Source organism: Alligator mississippiensis, chromosome 1 (assembly GCF_030867095.1).
Source record: "Alligator mississippiensis isolate rAllMis1 chromosome 1, rAllMis1, whole genome shotgun sequence".
NCBI classification, from domain to species: domain Eukaryota; kingdom Metazoa; phylum Chordata; order Crocodylia; family Alligatoridae; genus Alligator; species Alligator mississippiensis.
In genome coordinates this window covers 365,166,852-365,191,588 of record NC_081824.1, presented here as the reverse complement: position 1 = coordinate 365,191,588, position 24,737 = coordinate 365,166,852, and the positions used below count along the sequence as shown (strand labels likewise).

At 38.8% G+C, this 24,737-nt stretch overlaps 1 protein-coding gene across 8 annotated transcripts in view; it reads right to left on the bottom strand.

Annotated features, from left to right (window-relative positions):
* Positions 1 to 1,095: 1,095 nt before the first annotated feature.
* Positions 1,096 to 24,737, bottom strand: part of DOCK9 (dedicator of cytokinesis 9) — a 277,662-nt gene continuing 254,020 nt past the window's right edge. For 7 of the 8 annotated variants that reach the window (XM_019486925.2, XM_019486921.2, XM_019486920.2 and 4 more), the window contains exons 46-53: positions 18,136 to 18,258; positions 16,720 to 16,833; positions 15,025 to 15,171; positions 13,769 to 13,979; positions 9,205 to 9,395; positions 5,083 to 5,183; positions 4,757 to 4,895; positions 1,096 to 2,356 (exon numbers count right to left, since the gene is read on the bottom strand). In XM_019486925.2, coding sequence (XP_019342470.1) covers positions 2,234 to 2,356; positions 4,757 to 4,895; positions 5,083 to 5,183; positions 9,205 to 9,395; positions 13,769 to 13,979; positions 15,025 to 15,171; positions 16,720 to 16,833; positions 18,136 to 18,258 — 1,149 coding nt within the window. In that variant the 3' untranslated portion in view covers positions 1,096 to 2,233. Of the gene's footprint in view, positions 2,357 to 3,979; positions 4,165 to 4,756; positions 4,896 to 5,082; positions 5,184 to 9,204; positions 9,396 to 13,768; positions 13,980 to 15,024; positions 15,172 to 16,719; positions 16,834 to 18,135; positions 18,259 to 24,737 lie in introns of all 8 variants that reach the window. The other variant, XR_002090054.2, reaches the window with a different exon arrangement.

Sequence of the window (24,737 nt, the reverse complement as noted above, 5' to 3'; positions counted from 1 at the left end):
GGCTACAGCCAAGGCAGGGGATTTTGGTCCCAGCAGAGCCAACGCTACTGCTGGGACCAAAGCTGGAGGATCCCAGATAGAGTGTTTTGCCCCTTTGCTCAGTGTCAGACTGATCACCATATTTGGGTTCAGGAAGGAATTTTACCCCATGGTTAGATTGGTGTGGACTGTGGGGGTTTTTGCCTTCCTCTGTAGCAGGGGACCCTGAACCAAGGATCTCTACAGCATATACTGACAGCATTTTATAGAAGCAGGACATTGGCTGCTATGGTTCCCCTGCCTTAGCTGAGGCAGGTTAGGGTATTAGGTCTATGTTGTGTCAGGGATTACAGTAGACTTGTACAGAATTTAGATTATGGTTTGTATGGGATCATCCTGCCTCAGGCAGGGGTTTGGACTACATGACCTATGGAGTTCCCTTCCAGCCCTACTTTTCTATGATTTTATGACTCTTATCCCAGCCTTGCAATCACTGGCTACAAGCAACTTTTCCGTTTTTCCCCCGCCTAAATAAGTACATGCATATAGTAACATGCCTGCAGAAGGCTACTCAGGAGAAGTTGGAGAGTTGGATTTTTCACCTAAAGAATTTTTATTCTCACAAAGCTTATGTATAAAACAACACTGAGCTCTCTCAAAGTATCATAATTATACAAGGGCAACACAGAAGTTCACTTCTCCAGCAATGAAAATGGTAGCATATCACATGGAGCAAGGGTGAGAGACTTTTTTAATGCTTTTCTTTTCTTGAAGGGGAGGGGGAGAGCTACACTTTATCATCAGACATTCTTTGGTAAATTCATGATAGCAGCATTACAGTAGGTAGAATTTCTATGAAGGTTTTAGTTAACAACAATGAAAGGGTAGGAGTAAATCAGATGCAACAGCTTTATGACAGAGAATTTATTCAAAAGAACTTCCATATTGTGTTATACATGCAGTGTGGAAGTCCTTAAATATTCCAAAGTGCAAAATGGGTTAAAGCTTGTGTGTCGCAAACTGATTTTTTAAAAAAATAAATCATCATCTTTTTTTTGCCCCTTTATGGATAAGGCCAAAACAATAAGAACCAACAAACACTTCAGAGAAGTTAGCCATGGTTTGTTTGTTTTTTTTTAATACAGATATAGTACAGAATGTTTAATGTAGTACAGCAGGACAGTGTTTCCAGTTAAATAAAATTAAAAACCTTTATTTCCCCAAATATAAAATTACTAAATTAAATGTCTTAAAAGAATAATAATATGGTAAAAGCTTTAAATTACACCACCATTTACCGCAGTAATTATGATCTCCAATTACATACTCCATCACTTTGGCAAAAAGATGATTTTTTAAACAGTGTATAAACCTAACATAGCAAAGACTGTATACATCTTTGTATTGCACTTATTTATATACAAGAATAAACAGCTGTAAAATCAAATATATAGCATATACCTAGAATGAGCACAAAATTATCACAAACTTAAAGCAGAGGATTGAGAGCTGGTATGAGTATTAAAAATGTTTAGAAATGTAATTAATTTATGTACAGAATGCATGGACTGTATTAACAAACAATATGTACATATCAATTTACTATTAATAATATTAAAGTATAAGTTGGTGTTCATTAATACAGACCTTTGGTTGTACTTAATTATTTTAATCAGCTTTAAGCTCACATACTATCAAAATGCCAACAAGGTATAAAATGAAGCACAGCAATTTGCCAATGGTACAAAAACTACTATTGTCAGTTCCATTAAACCCAAAAAACTAGTGTCTCTATCTAGTCCCAAAATAGTTCTTGTATTTGGAATCAATCAGTATGTGCCATACATAAAAAGAACACCTGAACATTATATATATGCAAACTTACATTCCACAAACACTTTTTCTGTAATGTGCCATTAATTTGAAAAATACTTTCAAAGGAATAAGAGAAATTAACTTCCATGATAAAGTTTCCAACACACACCTCTGTAAAGACATTGTGAAAATTTTTAACATTGCCAGCAAAATTCAAAAATATATGTGCGCCCTTTTGTTTTTCTACAGAACTATAACCACTAACCACTATTTATCTAGTCTTGCACCTCCCCCAATATTTAAGTGTGCTCAGTCTTTAGTATTAATTTACATGGCTTGTATGTGCCTAATATTTAGCTCTGAAATCATCCTGAGTTTGGAAGTGTTACAACATATCCACGCACACTTTAAGAAAAATTTACTTTCCTTTATGTAACAATCATGCAACTGAAGATGATGTGGGCATCCCATGAACTGTTGTGCTTGTTGGAGTTCCACTTATGGCATTGAAAATGTGTAGTGAATTAGATATAACACTGGTCTTTTCTTCAACAGGAGTAATCTTAAATGAAAAATAGATATCTTTACCATAACTTGATTACATGCATATACAATCAATTACAAAAATGATACATAAAAAACAATAAAATACCGGTCAATTTTTATAATGTGCTCTTTATCTACTCATTTTTTTTCTATTTATTTTTTTTATATATTACCATCAGCTACACAATTTTTAAGGGTTTATTAACACCACTACCAGAAATCCTACTCTAAATTTTTAGGCTGCATGTTTGACATCTCTGCTCTACAGCATATTGCTGAGTTTAGCACCACAACAATGGATAATAAATATTTTTTCAACATTAGATAAATCCTCCCAATTCAAATTTTACACATTTCTCATTGGCTGAGACTTGAATAGCTTCTTTTTCCTTTTAGAACTTAAGGGAACAAACATCATTAGAAAGCAGGAATAACCCTAAAGTCCCAGAGAGTAAGGAAAAGTTCAAAGCAGACTTGCATAAACACAGTTTACAGATTGTTCACTTCTCATTAAAGAAGCAAAAGTTTTAGCCTCGACTGTCCCAGAAAGTGTTACGGACAAGATGATAAATGTAATAATTATGTTAATCACTCAAATCCTTTGCTGTACTTTGACACTGACTACTCTACTATCATTTTCCCTCTGAAATTAGATTCCCTTCTTCCTAAAAGACTGTGCAAGTTTTACTGCCACATAGGAATGCGAGACAGCCTAGTCAAAGGATCTTACAGTAAACAACTGCTACTCTGACCATATTGTATAGCAGGGGTGTCAAATTTACCACTTGCCCTGGGCTAGGATCCAGCCCCAGACATGTGTTTTGTGCTGTGGCGGCGCCTCCAGCTATGGGTCCAGCATGGGGCTGAGGAGCTGGAGCCGGTGTCACTCTGGTGGCAACAGAAGTGGCTGGAGGGTGACCAGGGCTGTATCAGATCTTGCTTGTCCTATTGCTGCTGACTGCCATGTCCACTGAGGCCCAAGGGCTCTGGATTCTGCAGCAGGCTGCTCCCCACAACCACTCTCCTCAACTTCTGGAGGCATGCTGGTAGACTGGCATGCAGCATACAGCAGTTCTGCAGGCTGGGCTGCATGTTTGACATCCCTGCTCTATAACATATTGCCGAATTTAGCACCACAGAAATTAATTTTCCTCCTGTATAACTACAGTAAAAAGGAATGATAGAAAGCTAGGCAGAGAGGCTAAAAAACAAAAGTACAAAAAAAATTACCATCCCATCTGATCATGTTTGCGAAAGTAGTATGGGAGAGAGAAAGAAAATGGTTAATTTTTATTTCTACAAAGCCCCTTGCTATTTCATTTAATGCATCATGACATTTCCTGCAATCAGCTGTTTAAACATTTCATAATATTAGCTGTTCTAATTTGTTAAATTTGATTTTTCAGTGCTTACACAACCAACAAAACATTACTGAAAATGTTCAGTATATTTCCAATTGCAGAGCCAAGTCAGGTAATTAAACATAGCATTTTTATAACAATCATAACAATGAATTTCAGACGAAATGGATTACAATTTTATCTCAATTATTTCACTGTAAATTTCATTCCCTAAAAGAAACTTTCAGGTCTTGAAATTTAAGTTACAACTTAAAAGAAAAATTTGGATCAATACTTACATGCAACCTGTCCAATTAAATTAGCAGATTTACTAACACAGCACACCTGTATAACACCACACTGGTAATGTACAGAACACCAACGAATTTCATGCAGAAGGTTGATGTCTGGATCAATTTTTCCTAGTTCACTTGGTCATTCCCCCCCAGGTCATTGCTTCTCTGTATATTGCCATTGTTGTTGCCTGAAAAAATTCTAAGTCAATATCCAGTTTCTCTGCCATATGGCCAAGTCTTGAAAAAGCTTCACTTCACTGAAGGAGGTTTGCCTGATCTCATTGGAAAGGATAGAGAGATACTGGAAGCTTGTGCTTCTTATATAGGTTGTTGCAGAACACAGGGCAAGAAAGGCTGTCCATCAAATACATACCCTTTTACACTCTTCCCCACTCCACATTGACAAGCCAGGGCCAGATTGGTGCTAACTGGATTTATTTCCTTGGTGAAAGATTTAGTTCAAGAGACTATGGAAGTATTTGCAATACCACAATACTATAAAAAGTATTTTACAAAATACTGTAAAAAAACCCTAGTATTCACTTAGATTGATTTTTTTTTTAAATGGACAAAATTTGGGACAGCCATGTTGTGTTCAGACTTCAACACAAGAACATCCGATGGAAGAGTGGACTATACTTATTTGTTTTAAATGAGTAGGTGTAGTCTTGCCCTTATTGCCCTAACTCTGTAACCATTTGTTTTCCCCAACAGGTTCAGATTACAGCACAAGAAACTTCATCCTGAATAGTGTTACATTTAAATAAACTCAGTACATACTTGTTCATGCATTATTTCGGAAAGCTCTTTTGCCATTTCTCTGTAGTTTGCCTTCATTTCTTCCTGATACTCTAACTGATCTTCCTTTATAAGTCGTTCATTTACCCCCAGGGCATGACCACAAGCCTCAACAAATTGTCTGAAATTGTATAAAAACAGAAAACAAAGCGAGACGAAGAGAACATCCACAATAATTATATCTAATGTTACTTAGTAATTTTGTACTCTCAATGCAACTGAGACATTGCTAATGCAGTTAATTCATGAGTAAAAAGAAAATTTAAGTCTTGAAAAAAAACAAGTCAGTGTATTTTTAGACAGTATACCTGAAAACTTCCTTCAGTAACTTCACTTTATTGTCTGGATATCTTTTGGTGTTTGTAGCATCTAAGAAAGCTCTTGCATATGCTAATGGACCAGCATTAACCTAAAACAAGAACAGCAATAATTTAAAATAAAGCTAATTTGCTACTTTCCCATACTATCCCAACTAAAGCACTCAGTTGTTTAAAGAAGTTAGATTAGCTTGTTTTGCTTACGTGAGCTTACTGCTTTTTGGAAGTAATGGACTGACAAAAACTTAGTATATTTGAGCAGCCACAGTATCGCAATATGCAGCATTTTCTCACATACCATATGCCCTGAAATAAGACACACACTGTTTGGGAAGGCAGAAAGAAGTCGGGGAAAAAAGATTTCTGCAGAGTTGAGAGTGCTGACCGCAGGGGCTGCGTATATTCTTCAGCACTGCTGCTCAGCCAAAAGCTAGTTTTAACCTTCTCACAGTTGCAGCAGAATTGGTAGCAGCTTTTTGGCTGCTCAGGCAAAAGCTACTTGCTGCCAATTCAGCAGTGACTGAGAGAGGGTTATAATTAGTTTTGACATGGAAGAGGAGTGCATTCCACCCCTCTTCTGTGGCCAAGAGAGAAGCAGAGCACATGGCAGCCATTACAGCATCCCCATGCTTTCATTTCACAGAATAAGCTTCCCCGTTTAAGATGTACCCCAATTTTGGAGGGCTGATTTTTAAGGAAGAGGTATAAGTGATATTCAAATAAACAAGGTATTTCTCCATGCTGCTTTCTGACTCAAAGAGATAATTTCAAGGGTGGCAGAAGGGCATAATTGGAAAAAATTGGAAATTTGTATTTGCATTGTTTTAGTTCACAACCTGCTGGCTAAGCAGCTTGTGAACTAAAATGATTGTTACTGATCTGTTTGTTTATATTATTAAAAACTGGTGTTATATATCTGAATTCTTCATAAAACCTTTCTTTACAAAAAAGAAATAAGTGAGTTTGTTTTCATCATCACTCCAGCCTCCTCCTCCATTTTACCCACTTGCTAGATGTAGTCAGACTAAGATTGTAAGCTATTAGTGCAAGCCTACGTAGTTGAAGACTTGTCTAGAGCTGTACTACAAGGTTCTACAACGTCTCTGAGATAGTTCAATGAAAAACTCCCCTGCCTTTGTGAGTCGAGGTAACCATTGCCTACTCTAAAGCAGAGAGTTCCCATTCTTTAGGTGAAGAGCAGACCTCAAAGATGATCAAGATGCTTGGATTTTTTCTTCTTTTCATGCCGTCTACACATTTTTGTAGAATTCTTCTTCCCTCTCCCACACCCAAGACAGTGCTTGTGTCCTATCTAAGTATCAGGATCTCTATTGGGGCACTTCTATTGGGGCACTAATCTATAGTCTGGCGTGGCAATGGGAAAATCCTTGAGAAGCAGCTCATTTACGAACTGACACAACCCCTGACAAGGAAGTATCTGTTAATCAACAGCAAACTGCTGGGTGCACACCTGACAGACTACAAGGTATACTCTAGTTCCGGTTCTGTGAACAATTTATTTCACAATTCAGAACTGTTAGATGATAGCTTTGATTACAGTATTGCTTCATATTGAACATTTCAAATAATTCAAACTTCTTTAGTTGCTCATTCTGTTCACATGCCAATTTGTGTTTTTACAGCATGCCAAGTCCATCATAAAATGCACTGTACATACAAATCATTTTGAAGGGCTCCCATAAGTGTTACTAGAGTCATCTTTTGTGACTATTAGATATTTCTAAAATGTGACAGAAATATCTTTTCCTAATATATTTGTATTTGATAGGTGCAAAACCAACACAGCTCACTATTTTGAAATAAGTGATAGATCATAGGGAATAAATAAATAGTCTTTTTTTAAAGAATTTTACAATTAAATTAATTTTGAGCCCTGTGGGTAATCTGCCCCTTGGTTCCTTCCACCTATCAAATATAGAGTCCCCAATCTCAGCACCGACAGTAAAGAGATGGCCAACAGCAGATAGACTGCTGTCAATTAAGTTTGCCTCTAGGAACAAGGCTGCTTGCTATATCTGCTGTGTATGCAAATCTTAAATGCAGTGACTGAACTGATCTTTTTAAATGTAGGTTTGTTTGTGAAACAGTTACAGATTTTGAAATTCTTACATAATTATAAGGAAAATGGAGGTAACATTTTCTAGCTAAAAATACCTTTATTAGATGGCCAATTACACCCAAACACTCTATAGTTGTGTAGTTACACATGTGCATGTTAAAAATACAGATCCAATCTATGTTTAAAAGGACATAATTAATGTTGCAAAGTCAAACACTGAAAAGTTAAAAAATTCCAGATTTATGGTTATGTGGAGAATCTTAATTCTGCCCCTTTTTTCATAGATTCATAGATGTAAGGTCAGAAGGGACCTAAGCAGATCTTCAAGTCCGAACCCCTGCCCTGGGCAGGAAAGAATACTGGGTTCATATGACCCCAGCTAGGTAACTGTCAAGCCTCCTCTTAAAGACCCCCAAGGTAGAAGCCAGCACCACTTCCCTTGGAAGTTGGTTCCACATCCTAGCAGCCTTGACTGCGAAGTAGTGCCTTCTAATGTCCAGCCTGAACCTACTCTCAAACAACTTATGGATGTTATTCCGAGAGGTGCTTGGGGGAACAGGGTCTCTCCCATTCCCCGCTGGTACCCCTTGGCCAGTTTATAGGCGACCACCAGATCCCCTCTCAGCCTTCTCTTGTGGAGGCTGAACAGGTTCATGTCTCGTAGCCTCTCCTCACAGGGTCTGCCCTGCTATCCCCAGATCATGCAAGAGGTCCTCTTCTGGACCCTCTCAATGCTGGCCACGTCTCTCCTAAAGTGCAGTGCCCAGAACTGGACACAGTACTCCAACTGTGGCCTGAGCAGTGTCGCATAGAGGGGGAGGATCACCTCCTTGGCTCTGCTTGTGGTGCATCTGTGGATGCATGAGAAGGTGCGGTTAGCCTTCCTGACCGCGTCCTCTCATTGGCGGTCCACGTTCACATTTTGGAATCGATAATGACTCCAAGATCTCTTTCTGCCACTGTGCTTTCGAGAAGGGAGTTCCCCAGCCTATAGCTATGCTGCTGGTTCTTACTGCCCAAGTGGAGCACCCTACACTTGTCAGTACTGAATCCCATCCTATTCTCATTTGCCGACCCCTGTAACCTGTCCAGGTCCAGCTGTATCTTGTCCCTCCCTTCTAGCATGCCCACCTCACCCAAAATCTTGGTGTTGTCAGCAAATTTGAACAGGGTGCTTTTCACTCCCTCATCCAAGTCACTAAAGAGATTGAACAGTGTGGGCCCAAGGACCGAGTCCTAGGGGACTCCACTGCCCACATCCCTCCAGGTCAAATATGACCCATCCGCTGCCACTCTCTGGGTGTGGCCCCTCAGCCAACTTGCAACCCATCTGACTGTGTAGGCATCAGTCCCACAGTCGCCTAGCTTTTTAATGAGAATGGGGTGGGAGACTGTGTCAAAGGCCTTCCTGAAGTCCAGAAAGACTACATCTACCGCGACACCTGCATCCAATGATTTTGTGACCTGATCACAGAAAATCCATTATATCCAAACTAGGCAAGAAAGAGTACATCTGAAAAGAAAGGAAATCTATGCTTAAATTACTTAACAAGATTTCCCTATAATACGTATGTACACGCACACTCCTTCACATGATCTATTACAAGTGCATCTTTTCCTCAGTTTCACTATTCTTTTCACATTCTGTCCATCTCTTCTGCTGTGCTTTTGGCTTCACTTTTTCTTCCTAAGCCCCTGACTATGATACAAACCCAAAATGATTACATTTGAAGTGAACTTTAAAAAACTTAGGCAAAATGAATGAATTATTCCTTTCTGTTTGGGAAGCCACAGTTTTATTTTATTTTCAACCTTTCACTCCAAAACCAAAACGAGCTAAGCTTTTTTATACACACACACACACACACACACACACACACACACACGAGATATTTAGCCTTGGGCTCATAAAGCACACAAAAATAGAAACTGTGCAGATGAAAAAGCTTAAACATTTCAGTACTTGTCATTCTATATTTTACTATGAAAAGGAATAGCCATGTTTTTCTGCACAGCCAGCTGCATGATCTTACCTGAACGCTGACGCTTCCCTGTAGCTTTAGTTGTAGTTTGATCATATCTACTTCAGCTGAAGAACAAAGCTGCCTGAGTTCCGCAACCTTTTTGCTCATTGCATCAATGGCGACTTCAATGGGGTTTAGATCACTATGGTGCTGATACATTACAGGAATGCGCTTTTTCACGTAGGGAAAACAGTGTATTGCTAGGACAAGACAATACATAGTTTAAATAACACATTTCTGTCAATGTCATTAGAAACAATGTATAGGTGAAATTTTACAATATTCTCTAAAATCAGTCTACTTTTCTTTTTCTCATTCATACAGCAAACAGCCTTGTCTAGTTAATACAAAACTACAACTGATCAACTACAAAAAACAAACTGGCAAACAGTCCCCAATACCTTTGGCTTAAAACAGCTTTCATTTCTGGCTGTAAACAGTATGAAAAACGAACAAATAGAAGTGCTTTTTTTAAAACCGGAATTAAAAATTATTAACTAAAATATAATTTATTAATAAAAGTAGGGATATTCTGAATTATTACTATATTTATGTTTTTTAAAAGGCAGTTGCCAAAAGCATGGCAAGAATGGGATGTCACAATGGGTGTGAGTAAGCCACTTTCCTCCACCCTGCCAGATGGGTGCTGTCTGGCACAGATATAGCCAAAAACACTTTCTTCAATAGAAAATGTGATACTTTTTTGGAGATTCCAAAGGCTTGAAGAAGAAAAGAAGCAGGAGAGGATGTCTACGGGTACATGTAAAAGTGGGTAATGCCCAGTATTTAATATAGGCAGACAATGTTCTTTGAATATTTAATATTTCTTTTTTGGAGCTTGAGGGTACACTTCTGGAAAAGGCAAAGTGGCTCCAGAGTCTTTTAGCATATGGATAGTCTCGCTGGTTTTAGCACTGAAGAGCTCTTTTTCCTCAAAGGTAAAACTCTGAACTTCACTGGAAAACCCAGAAGGTTGCAGGTAGAAGAATGTCTTGGAATTTTAGACAGCTGTGTCCAAACTACAGAGTAGGAGGTGGTATCTGGAGCATCAAGAAATGAAGTCTTTACTGCTATATGCCCTTCAAACTTGAGGACTAAAAGGGCTTCTTTGGATTCCTCACGTAAGGAGTCTGTTATGTTGACCATGAGCTTACTGACATGGAAGCTGGCCAGAAGAACTTGGTAACTGGCTATATTTGGAACTGGAAGCTAGCATAAGGGTAAGTCGTTCAACTCTCTTTCAGGAGTAGTGCATAATTTGCCCAGCTTCTTTATTTACCCATGCTACCTTCATAGTGCATGACTAGACAATTATTCAGCCCATCTGAGAGAGATTTTTCTTACAATAACGTAACTATGGGTGGACGACCGGAGAACGAGCTAACTTAGAGGGGAATCCAAGAATGGAGCTACCACTGTTCCTAGCCTGTTTACTATATCTGGCACTGGCCTGGCTCTCACCACTGCCCTTAATGCTGCAGCCACCCAGGGTGCAGATCCTTCTGGTTATACTCCTGGTTGACTGTCCTCTTCCAAACCAACATGGCTAGTCCTGTTAACATCTTATTGATTTGCAGGGTTACTTTAGTAGAGCTATAGCACAGCAGTATTTCAACTACACTGTGAGCAACCCCACTGTACTTTCTCTAGTCAGATATGAAGGGCCTGGACTGTATGCTGCATCACATCCTGAAAACCTCAGAACTTATCCTTATTAAATGGGATGACAGATGGACAAGAACCTCATCTGGCATAATGCTGGTGTTGATTTTAGAATAAGTGCAGATACAAGTGCTTAGCATGGTGAAATAATTCCAGAAGTGGTGCTAGAGAAGAAAAAGGACAAGGACTCAGGGAAGTGGAAGCTTGTGACCTCTGGCAACAAGCATAAATATTCATCCCCACCTACAGTGGTTTTGCTGGAGAACAGATAAGGAGCCCTAGCAACAGAGGAGAAACAGCACATTCCACAAGAGGCCAAGTCAGACTCCCCAAGGTTAGGAGGATCAAGACCACTGCCACCAAGAGGAAGCGATGGATGGTGGTGGTTGAAGACTCCCTTCTGCAGGGGACAGAGGCATTCATATGCTGTCCTAACTTGTTGTCTTGGGAGGTCTGCTGCTTGTCTGGAGCCCAGATCCAAGATGTCATGGAAGGATTACCAGACTCAACCAGCCCTCGAACAGGGGTGGTGGGGGGAATGAACAGGAGGCTGGGGCTAGGTGGGGCCCCCTAATGGTCCCCTCCACACTCCTCTAGCCTCCCCAACCCCTTACTTACCTGCCACAAAGCCGGGTCCAGGTCCCTGCAGCCTGCACTGCTGCTTGCCCAGCACAGGGCCAGCCATAGCCATAGGTAGCTTGCTGGCTACCAGAGCGTCTTCTGTAGAGGACCAAGCCTCCAGCTGCTTCAGGACACAGTCTAGGACTGTGCTCTGCCCTGCTTTTTAACCCTCAGGGTATTTTTTTTGACTCCTGGATATCCAGGTATCTAATTTTGCTCCCGCACTGCAAATTTGCAGCACAGAGAACATTTTTTGTTCCTGTACATGCCTCTTGCAGCATCTCAAAGGGATTTGAGACGCTGCAAGAGGCACGTGTGTGCTCATTTGGACGCGCCCAAAGAGTCCAAGTCCTAATCAGTAAGCAAGATCCACATCTGTAATCCAGGTAGTGCCAGAAGTCAGGAGCCATGAAACTGAGGACACCCAAACAGGATAAGCAGGAACAGAAAACTGGACAGAAGCCAGGTATAGCTGCGAAGCACTGAGCAACTGAAACCCAAATGAAGGGCTTCAGCTTACAAACGAGGCCCAGACTACTTTACAGACAATGATTTTGTCCCTTGCAGCTGGTGCCATTCTGAAACCAAATGGCCTTGATAAGTGCAGTTTTTGCCTTCTAACACAGTCTTCCTTCCCCTTGCCAGGAAAGATTGACTGTCACAGTTCTGAAGAACTATAAAGCCACTTAGGGCCACAAAAGATGATGAAACTAGTGGACGAGCCATGAGTGCCAAATTGGTGGTGGTAGAATGCTAATGTGTCAATGACTGCTGGGGTGTTTATTGCTGGTTCTCTCTGGAGTTGACTAAGGGCAACCAACCAAGCCAGATGACAGTGCCAGATGAACTGTGCAGAACTGCTATGACCTACAGAGGTAGCCAGAACTGCCTGTGAAGTCTCAGAGCCTCTGTGGACTTCAGCAGTATCCTCACTGGACTATAAAGTCCCAGAATACATTGAGCAAGGTCTTCTTTTTGAGTCCTATAGAACAGGGGTCTCATTCAGGAACCAAACCTGGATCAGCAGCTGACCAAAAGCCAAGGCCATGTTATAATGAACTAATGTTGGAATACATATGACTGAGCGACGTCTTGAGTCACAGGAGCAAAGACCTCTTTCCAGAATAGGGGGAGATACACCAAAGAAAGGTTAGAATACCTGAAAATGATGGTGCTATGTAGCAAAGTAAAAGGGTGGTGGAAAGAGTTGCCAAGGTCCCAAGAAAAAGTTGGCTATTAATCTATTATATCAAAACAAAAAGAAAATGAGTTTGATAAAGGAAAGAGAAGCAGAAGGTCTCTAAAGGGCTTTGACTGTGGGTTCTAGATCTTGAATCATGAACCAGAGTGCCCAAGATTTTAAGCTACTTGGGGTGGACTGAGAATTGGATTGCAATGCTTTTTTCCTAGTGTGTGGCGTATAAAAAGGGATGGGACTACAGCAGACCCCTGAAGCAAAAAAATCTCCAGTCTTGAGTGCTGTCATGTGTAGTAGCAAAAATGTTAATATGAAACTCTTATCTACCTTAATTTATTGTGTTATCCACCTATGTTTCTATGATTTTTTGAAAATAAATCCTTGTAGGAACCTATTTGTATATGCAATTGTACTCTGCATTAGATAATACACTGTTATTGGGGTACAATAGGGAAGAGATAACTTGATGAAATGTCTCCCCCCAGGGTCAATACTCTTACAGGAACATATTAAGAGGACTTAGTTGCCCTATTTTAAAATAGCATTCTTGATTGTACATCTATTTTAAAATGGTTTGGGATCTACAAATGATTTTTTTTTTAGAATGTTCTATCAGTTTAACTAATCTGTCTTTCATGAAATATTTGCAATGAATTTGTATTTTCCTTAAAAATATAACACATTCATCACTTAAAGCCAGTGTGACAAACAGCCCACAGGTCAGATCCAGCCTATAGAGCTGTTCCATCTAGCCATGAATTTGAGGGTTTGGCCTGCCACAGAATTCAGGGCATTTAGGCTCTGTTGTACATGGCTGTAGGTGGCAGGGGGCAAGTGAGGGTTGTGCCGACACAGCCCCGCTTGACCTGTGGCCACCTGGCCTGCTGATACTGCATCCCATTCCCATCTACTACGGATGGACCCACCGCTGTTGCAGCTAGTAGTCCCATGCATCTGGCCCAGGAGGAGCTCTGAGGCCTGGGGCAAGTTTGGCAGCTCTGAATGAAAGAATTTTCAGCATCCAGAGTTAAATAAAAAAAGAAGAACAAATAAAAGGAACATTCCAATCAAAAAAAATCCATCTAACAATACCTGTCAAAATAGTTCGCCGTTTACACTGTTCTTCCACACCGCCTTGTCTTTTGCCAGATTGAGTAAAAGGCATCTCAAACATAAAACGCCGAATGTTGTGGGCCCTCTCAAAGTCTGTTTTTCTCTCTTGTAACTCCTTTTCTTCAAAGTATGGAATTACATGTGTAACTTGAATATATGCATATTTAGAGTCCAAATCCTTAGGATTTACCTTTAGAAAAATAGGGAAAAAATTAAATCACAATTAAGTTTGATTGGTTTGAAAGTGCACAAGTACTAGGAATTCAATTTTGGACTCTGATCCTGCCAGTTACTCCAAATGAAGAACTACTGGGCTCCTGTGGAGCTACATTTATTTTAATGCAGATGTACTCATCTTTTTCATTTAATCATCGGAGGCTGGACATATAACATCAGAAGAGTTTACAAAATACACAATTTTCTACAATACTTGCATTATATAGGGCTGCAGAGTAAGAGAGACGTGGTCAAAAACATACCCACTGCTTACATTCATTCCAATGAAAGCTATATTAAAAGAAAGTTTAGACAACTGGGGACTCAAAAAATCAGGAACCAATATCAGTTGATACAAGGAGGTTTTTAAGACCCAGGAAGACAGTCTTGGTTAGGATGATCTAGTTGGGGAGGGTCCTGCTTTAAGCATGGAGTTGGACTAGATGACCTCCTGATGTCCCTTCTAACCCTAACTTTCTATGATTCAATGAAACCAAAAATAATAATTTTAAGTGTACTATAGGCACAATATCAGTACCTGGAGAGGATATCCTTCTTATTCCCATAATTAACTGAATGCATACAAAGGTGTTCTCAGAAGGGTAAGACTATCTCACTATAACAAGAAAAATCTGGGCTCTGCTTCCAAGTCACAGAAGTGGGAAAACTCTGAGAACAATCTAGTCTGAGCTGGCAAAGCCATCACTATACCTCTGTTGGCAGTAAATAGGCCAGATGTCCTACACTGAAATAAATTATTCACTTTTGTGTTAACAGATAAATGTATTAGGAATGTGAAATTGAGATAAAAATCAGAGCAAAATAATGAATTGCAATGCTTCCCACTATTTGAAAACAAGTGCCTAACAATTCCCTGCCCCCAAGTTTATATGCAGTGATGTTCAAAGCTCATACTATTGATTTTCCAAGGGTACATGGAATGAAGTAATTAGAATGTGAGAAGAACTCCATTTTTTTTTAAACAACGTGTTCTACTCTGTAAGAAAATATAATCCTACTTTGCCAGAATCCTGGATCATTCTGACATTTTCAGATCCAAATTTGTCAGAGTAGAGCTTTTGTAGTCTCTGGGATATCTCCGAAAGAGGTGTCAGTTTCGGCTCTTTATAAATATACTCCTTTCCATCTTCATCCTCAAAGAAGCCCTGTGAAAAGAAACAATGAGAATTTTTAAAGAATAATTAGGCAGTAATATAAGGCAATTATATTGAGTGGTTTGTACTTTTCCAGGCAAACACACTTAACGCCAAGGTTCAAGCAACATTAGAAAGAAAAAAAACGTCAAAACAAAATCCAAGTAGAAAAGATATCCTAAGAAAAAAGAAAAAGGAAAATGTGTATATTTAAAAAAAATAGGTGCACAGGTAATGGAAGAACATAAAATTATAAACTTAGATGAATGTTGTAATTATATGGTATGCTAATATTAAAGCTTCTGAGGTCAAAACTTATTTCTCACATTTATATTAAATGAATCATTTTCATTCCTGTTTCACTTGCCAGATCATTGATCTTCTTGCATAAGGGATTATTTTACACACAACTAGATCTTCAACAGCAACATACAGAAAAACTCCTGAAGAGCTCTTCCATGTAAAATGGATTGTACAAAATAAAAATCACTTCTATCATTTCTCATTTAAAATTATTTACATTAAGTTGTGCAGCACTACGAAAATGGTTAGAACAAGTTAACCATTTGTTTTGAGATTTTAGTTGAATCCAATATAGAGGTGTATGGAAGGTGAAACAGGTGACCATTTTAAAGCAAAAAAGCCACTTGAGTTCATGTTTAAGACCAGAAAAAATAAATGTTTCTGTCATAAGATGAACAGACAAAATAGCAAGAGCAGCACAACATACCATGTATAAACAAAGGCTAGACTGACAAAAATACCCACATCAAATTAAGCTGAAATGCAGTAATTTTTACTGCATTGCTTGCTTTGAAAGCAGTTACTGCAATTACCTCCACATCTGTTTCACTGTCTGTAAACTGGTATTGCTATGAAGTTATAAAAGATAACAGAAAAAAACAGGTTATACTGTTCACTGTACATAATCCCCATGTCCTAAATAGCTGTCAGCTATCCACCTGACACAGATAATGACAACTGGGATACACACACCAAAAAGCCCCACTATTTTTACTACTGAGAAATAGACTATGTAGATAGACATTGGAGCATGTGAAGTTTTCAAATGCAAAGTCAGCCAGAAGGTTTGATTTTGTTTAAAGCATGCAGTACTGATGTTTAGGAAATAGGTGATTTGTTTCTGTAAATGGAACTGAGTGTTATTTTTTGAATTGCAATAGCTAGAAAAGCATACAGCTGAAAAGCAAATCTTGCAAACCACACAGCAGCATCAAGACATTGCTCAATAAGTGACCAAGAATTAAGCACTGTAAGGAACTTACCGCTGCCTTAAGATAGTAACACAAAAAAGAAGAAAGAAGAAAAAGCAGAAAGTTTACTGAGGAAGGTATAAGAAGCATTAGGCCAGGTTTTATATATGTATTGAAATAAAAAAAATATTTATTATGGTTAATCATTTCTATCGGAATAAATGTATCATGCTTTTTATTTTGTAGTATCAAAGAAAAACTAATGGTAGACTGTGAAACAGGATATTTTGCAAAATAATTAATATTTCATAGTTCTACTATAATTGAAGGGATATTAGTTACTTACCTGTCCAAAAAATGCTACTCTGAAGTAAGTGCCCAGCAGTCTCTTGCCTGTATGCATTACTTCTGTCACTTTGCTGTATGCCCGATGAAGTGTATCATATAGGTGAGCTAATCTCTAGAAATAAATGACAACACAGAATTTTTTAATGGCAGCACTCAAACCAACACTTTAATTTTCCCTTAAATGTAAACATAGCACCATGTGAAGGTGCAAATCTCTTACAGACAATAATATCAGTTTCAGAGGCTGGATATTAACAATAGTAACAGGAACAACATTCAGAAATTATACATCAATAGAATTAATTGACTAAACACCACAGACAAGCATTAGGTTTTTACTAGGAGAATTGCTTTTCTCTTGGTAGAAACAAATGTAAAATGTTCACTCCGTTTCTCCAGGAAAAAAAATCATCAACACCATCTCAGCAGAACTTGCTCCTGGGGAGATTTTCTCCTGGTAGAATGAACACTTGTACACTATGCCACAGGTCAACTTCTCCTAGGGAGTCAAGCTGCAAGGAAAGGCTCCCATGCCTTCCAGAATTAACCTGGGGTTTGTACATAGAAATCTCATAGAAATCTGCCTAGAAACTTCACTCCTCCACTTGGAATCATAACAATAAAAAGATTTGAGGTCAGGAAGGAATTTTTTCCTCAGGTCAGACTGGCAGGGACTGTGGCATTTTCTTTCCCCAACCTCTCTCAGTAGTGTGGGGTGTGGTCTTTCTTTCTAGCATCTTCCAGGCATATACTGACCAACCACTTTTCTGGCAGACCATTACCAGTAGCCCTGTCATCTTGCTTTTTCCCTGCTATGGCCTGTTGTAGGGCATTACTGGCATTTCTGCTTTTGCACCTTGTAGCTGTGGTGTCTGAAGGTTTACAAGGCATCATTTTTAAGATCTTTGGGTAAGTGATTGCCAGATACAGAAGACTGGACATGATGGTCTGGGAGTCATGTTTCAGTCCTATGTTTCTATCTTTCAAATAAATATTTAATACAGTTTCTGAAAAATACCAACCTTGATTGTAACATTACCTCCCAAAATGTGTTATGTATGTACAAGTTTAAATGACTAGCACAGGAATTAAAAATGCACTAAAACTTTGGATTTGGCTCTGTATTTGCCACTGGCTTTCAAAAAGATTTTTAAAAAATGCTCAAAACAGTTTATTACATTACCTTCTTCCTATCTGTAAGCCACTTAAATTTTTCAGGGCTTACCTGAAAAGTGACTATGGAAGTAAGAGGTCAAACTTTGACTTTTTAAAAATGAAATACATTTATATTTGAATAATTTTCTACTTCAAGATTGTTGTAATGCTGTATACATAAGTTGGTTTCAGTATATCATACTGTTGGAAAAGCATGATTCCAAAGGCATAAAACAAGGAACCAAAGTCTATCAAATACCTCAAAATCTCTCCGCTTTTCATAAATGGGAATTATAAGCTTATATATGTCAGCAATCAGTTCATAACGTTCAGCCTTCCAGAGCCCATCAGCACACTGCTCTAATAATTCCATCAGTACATCCTAGAAATACAGGAAAAAAAAATGTATTATTTGATGCTGTTGACATGGACACTATACAAAAGATCTTCCCAAGGAAGAAGGTAGATCAGTTCTCAAGACAAAATAATTTAAGTGCTGTATTTAAAATAAAATATTAACAAAAAGTACCAGAATAACAAACATGTATGGAGTTCTGCATGGCCATACATACATACATACTCACTCACTGACACTTTACTGTAAACAACAGGTTTATTTTAGAGAATTTTATAACCTACTCAGTGGGACTATTCCCAAGAAGGAAAACATATGTGCTTTATTGCATAGCTTTTGTGTATGTACACATTTATATTTAATCAAGCAAATACATTTTATATTTTTTGTTTTAGAAGGCAGTTTTTAAACAGAATGTTCTGTTTCGTTGTTGTCTTTAATTATTCCAAAATAATGTTGGGAAGAGCAAATTAACCAAGCAGAACATAAGCGTTATAGTTTGTATTTAACTTATACACAGGACTAGCAACTTATTTACATTTCTAGCAAAATTAGGTGAATTGCACTAATCTCTGCCCAGAAATCCATGCTTAGTACAGTACTAAGCATGAGTTTCTGAGTCCGAAAGGCAGATGACAAAACTTAAGAAATTGGGAAATTTGAAGAAACAGACTAAATTAACTGGGCATATCACCCCTGGCTGGTTTTATCTTATCTCAAAAAAATAAAAAATAAAAGACAGCTTAGTTGGGGTCAAACAGTTAATATTGACTTGTATTGACATTTAATGCACCAACAGTTAAGTTATTTTCTCTTTTTTGTATCACCATACATTTAATAATCAAGAACAAAATAAGTTATTAAATACTATCCTCCCTTCAAAAACTTGTTAGATTTTAGTTTTCAATATATTTTATTAATTTTGCTATATCCTTGACATAAAGGAATATTATGTTAAGAAAAATGAGACAAAAAACAGCTTCAATATCAGTCTAACAAACAAAATTAATTTCAGGATTGGGTGAAAAGGAAATATTTCACAGGGCAGAATTAGAGACTACATTTGTAATGGGTTAGTGTCACTGATAGATTTACATAAAGATTTAAGGCTGATAAGCAAGTATAAAGTTCACTTAATGTAGCTTTGTATACAAGTCTCTGTCTTTAACACGATTATGGTCAATTTATTTTATTTCATGAAAGGATTATCATGAGACTATTGTTAATTTTAAATGGTTTCAGTAATGATGGTAATTTTTCCTGGTAGTTCTTAGATTGGGCCACCATTTAACATTTAGAAGCTGTGCACCAGAGGGTGCAGACAGCAAATAGAAACCATATTATGGAACTGGTAACTTTGACTAAATATTCCTTCTGTCATTCTGTTTGCACTTCCCTTTGTCATCTGTAGCCTAATGGAAAAGCAGATTATTGTGTTTAGTGAATGTATATTTTTGAATCCTGGTTTATGTCTTGTTCCAAATTTAATTTGTCTCTCTCTTTCTTTAAAGGAATCATGGAAAGAGTAGTGTAGGGACTGCCAGAGGTGACTACAGACCAAAAAACTACCTTTTCTTCCTTCTCCCTCTAAACTACACCACATAGGCAGACTACAGAATCTAACAAAGTTAAGAGATGCAGGATCAAGACCACAATCTAATTTTCTAGATGTAAAATCAAAGCACATGGCTCTGTAAGAAAAGATTTATCACACTAATACATTAATTGTTTTACCTTCATAAAGCCCATTCACTCTTCTACCATGTGTGTATGTTACATAATGGTGCATTATACCCAGCTGCCTGCAACTTCCCAGCCCAATTTCTACTTGCATTGCCTGGGAGAAGCCTACAGCATGAGTTCTGAACTAACACCTCTGGATTTGTAGCAAGATACCTCAACTGCTCAGCCATCACACCTCTTGTATAGTTCTTCGCATTCTTTGGTCATATCACACAACAAACCTTTGATTTTGTCTGTGTAGTGACAACTTACCACTTTTTATTCTACCTATTTTCTACAATTAGATATTGATATACTAGTTAGCACTGTGAAAGTCCTTTAACTCTAAGAAATTTAAAATATTTATTCCTTCTGCATTCATTAAATGTTTAGAAAAATAAAACAAAATATGAGTTAATTCACAGAGATTCTATAAACAGACTATATCTACTACATAACTGCACTTGCAGATAATGCTTAGGTGTAAATATGCTATACTTGACAAATATATTGTTTGTTTTAAGGAGCAATAATCTGCTAAAGTATGTGAACACATTGCTGTATACATTGTACACTGCTCAACTGTAGCAGCACTGCTACCACATCACTAATTTATGTTCTGCAGAGTATCATCCTAAGCAGCTGACAGCATCTGAGATCTAGATGCTGCTGTTAAAACAGGTTACCTTCTTTACAGCCTCCTAGTACTGAACGCATAAAGGCAACTGCTTTCCCCTGCCACAGGGGTTTCAAATTTGCTTGGTATCTAGGGCCAGATCGAGAATGAAGATCTTCTCATAGGACAGATCTGGATCCACCTCTGGCAGGGGGAGTCGAATCAGGAGGCATTAATTCAGCCATGGCTTGCTAACATGCATCCTCAACAGGGCTCCACGGATTGCCAAAAACTAACTCATCTAGGAGCCCAGAGGCTTCTAACTCCTCTAGGAGCCCTGCAGGCTGGATGACAAGGGCATGCAGTCCACCAGCCATATACCTGATAGCCTGCTCTACTATTATTTGATCATGCTTATGAAAGAAGACAGAAGACAATAACCTGAATAGGATGGAAAATGGCATCTGAAGATGAAGAGAAAATGACATTCAAAGGCCAGATCATGTCCTCTAAAAATCAGTCATCTAAGTCAGCGGTTGGCAATCTTTTTAGGCTGCAGGCTAGAGTGACCCCGTTTGAGCCAGAGGCACATTGGCAGACAAGTGCTAGGACCCAGCTGCTGCCACCATTTATCCTATAGCAGCACAGGGGGAGTGCCTGCAGCTAGTGATTCCCCCCATAGCAATATAGAAAAGCAACTGCTGCCGAAGCCTCCACTGTTGAATGCTACCAAAACCCCATATCCACAGGCAGGATCTGGCCCACGGGCTGTAGATTGTCAAGCCCTGATGTAAGCATAAAGAATCTCAATTGTTCCTAAGCATAAGGAATCCCTACAGTTCTATTAAAGGGCACTAATATTATTTGATAATTTTCATATCAATACTAGGCTGGATGCTACTCCACCTACAGTGACCTTAGTAGCCCTTATGTGCAATTCTTTTCTACCTGTCACAACACAAAGTTGTGATTTTGTGTTTTGTGTGTGCTTCAGCACTGCTAAATTATTTTCCCGCTGAATTGCAGCTTCTTTGCACGGTGGAATTTTCTGCTGCAGAAGAGAACCCCGGTGCAACGGAGAATTCCCGCTGACTTGTAGCTTTTTTTGCAGGGTGCATTTCTTTTTGCATCTAAGAAATGCTCGGTGCAAAGAGTTCCCACCATTTGTATTGAAATTCGAGCCACATTATTGGTTCACATTAAATTATGCACGCGTGGCGGCTAGCGATTGGCTTGCTAGCCATATAAAGAGCTTGGGTGGTTTCCGCCCAAGTCGGAGTTCGAGAGAGAGAAAAACCTTCGCCTTGCATGAAGATCTCTAAGCGCTCCGGATCCTTACGGACCCAATGCATTTCTTAAAAGGCAATAGGGGCCTGATCAGCTTCTGGCCTCTCCCCGTCGCGGATAGATTCCTAGACGTATCCCTCCCTGTGCGCAAAAAGAGACAGACCCACGGAGTTTCGACAACTCCGTAGGAGATCGAGCTTGTCATAATCCTCAAACGAGGATTTAAGCGGACCTGTGCCTGGAAAACTGTCCAGCCTACACCACAACCATCTTTGGTGTAAGTAAACAATCTTGAATCAACCATTACGCGTCCGTGACTAATTCTAGCTTGCCCCCCGGTTTTCTCCGACCCCGCGTGCCCGGGCTGCTGGCCACAGCCTGTGTGCACAAAACGGGCCGTGGATCGCTCCCAGTCCGCACACTACCCTGCTCAAGTCTCTGAAAAACCTAACACAAAAAGCGTGTGGATCTTCCTTCTCCTAGCTGCATATTACAAACACAGATGCATTAATGGATTTTTAGGTATTTGAATAGGGCAGAAAAGAACCACATTTAAATGCTTAATAGGTAGGTAAGATTTGGCTTATTATATTCAATATTCAGTAAGACTGAGAAAAAGGCAGAACCTACCCTGAAGATCTTACAAGCTCAAAAGACATGACACAGAGAGTACACTGGAAAATACAGATGAAGAAATAATATATACCACTACTCCATTATTTATTATTTTATTAGCTGTGAACAAATGATACAACTGTGCTTTAGGCAGCAAGGGAGAAAGGTAAAATATTTCTTGGGGTTTTTTTTTTTCTTTCTTTCTCCTTAAAATGGAATTGTAGCTTACAGTTTCCAAGGTATTTTTAAAAGCTTTTCACCTAATCAGTGCCATCCTTGTGGCACAATGGATTAATTTTTCCTCACCTACGTACAGTAAGATTCGTGTCTCACTCTCTTCCATACTCATGCACATGGTAAGCACTTTATAACCTATTGGATCCATGATTTAATAATAATCTTGTGAACTACAGACCTGGTTAAATGTTTACTTATGTACTAGGAATAAAAAGGGGTGAAACCACATTTAAATGCAACTGATAAAAAAAAGCCTGATGCTGCAAGTTCACTTATCATTCAATGTTGCATGCATAAAGTCATTTCGTGCTTCTCCTGCATGCTTCCAAGATAAAATGAAGTATCAGAGTTCATATTAATAAGCATATTAAAATCACTAGCCTATAAAATTTATTGTTCTTAAATTCTTTCTTCATTTTACATATGTATTTGTTGCACTTCTATTTCATATCAAATTTTCAAAGCTAAACAGGCATCACAACTAAATAGCTGTTTTTACTTTATTTCAGAAATAGTTTACAGTATAAAAAATACCAATTAAAAAAAATACAACTAAAACTACATGAAGTCACATAGTAAAAATCCCTGGTCTTTACCCGATTGCTTTTTCTCTGAAATAGAATGGCAACCATGACTATAAGAGCAGGCCCAGTCTAGAAAGGACCTGGAAAACACTGATGACCAACGGATAGCACTAGTACCAATCCATCAAGTGCTTTGCTGCAGTGGTTCTCAACCTTTTTTGTACCAGGACCCATCTGTGAATATTGATGGCCAGTCCCAACCCAGTAAACAGTTTAAGTAGAAAACAGCCCCCTGGCTCTGCCAGTGTCCCTCACTCCTGACCTGCTGCTCCCAGGCCCCAAGCCCTCCCTCCCCCCTCACCCAGTGACTGGGTCATGGGAGGCTCCAAGCAAGCACCTTGCAGGCTGGAAATGTACCAGCCTGCAAGGAAAAACCCAGGGTTTCCCATGTTTTTCTCCTTTAAAGGACAATCCACTTTTAAAGTTTACTGATTTATTTCTTAAAAGTTTGTTCACAACCCTTTCATATATTCTTGCAACCCTTGGGTTGAGAAACACTGCTTTATTGATCTTTGGCAGACAAGTTTCTTTACTGCACTTTGTGCCCCTAACATCTCTGTCAGCTATACTGTTGATCCAATAAAAGACATTACCAAAAAAACATTGAACCATGATGGCTACAGTCTAACCCTAACTACTGCTCAAATCAGTTCACTTCAGTACTTATAAATAATGTCATAGAACTGATTAAACTCTTCAGCGCTTTCACTATGTATTTTTTTCCCTCAGAATCTTTCTTTGGAGAATAGGAAGTTTAGTACATGCTCATTTCCTTTCTGTGAAGACATTTATGTCTGGATTTTCTCGCTCTGCAATTTGAGTCTGAGGGAGCCAAGAATGATGCTTAGAAAGTGGTCACTTATGCCATGCCTGTTTCTGTTGCTTTCTGGATGAAATATTTCCAAAATTATACACTAAATCCTCAGTGTATATAGCAACAAAAGTTGTAATTTAAAGATGCTGTCTGACTAAGAAGACTGAGGAATCCAACAAGTGGGAAATGACCCCATAGTTAAGTGTAGTTCATGAGAGACCATCAGAGGGTCTGCAGAGGTTGCCTACCACTCCACAAAAAAATTAATTGTTTAGCTCTTCTCATTCATGTATACCTGTATTAACTAAACCTACTGATCACTACACATGAATGAGAAAAAAACTTGAAAGAATATGGAGTTCCAAACTGAAAGAGATGTTGGAAACTGGGAGCAAAAGGAGCAATACAGTCTTGTGGAAGGACAAGGGTCTCTGTAAGGGATCTTCCTGCACAGTTATAGTTTTAGTAAACAGACAGTTAATCATGGAAATTTTGAAACATGCATCTGCCCTTCTGATGTTGGGCAATACAACAGAGAACTAGAGGGTATGCAGACAAAGGTTTCAGTGGTCCACTTAGCAGCCACAGGGGCAGAAAAGAAAAAATGACATCAAAACTTCAGTCTTCTCGC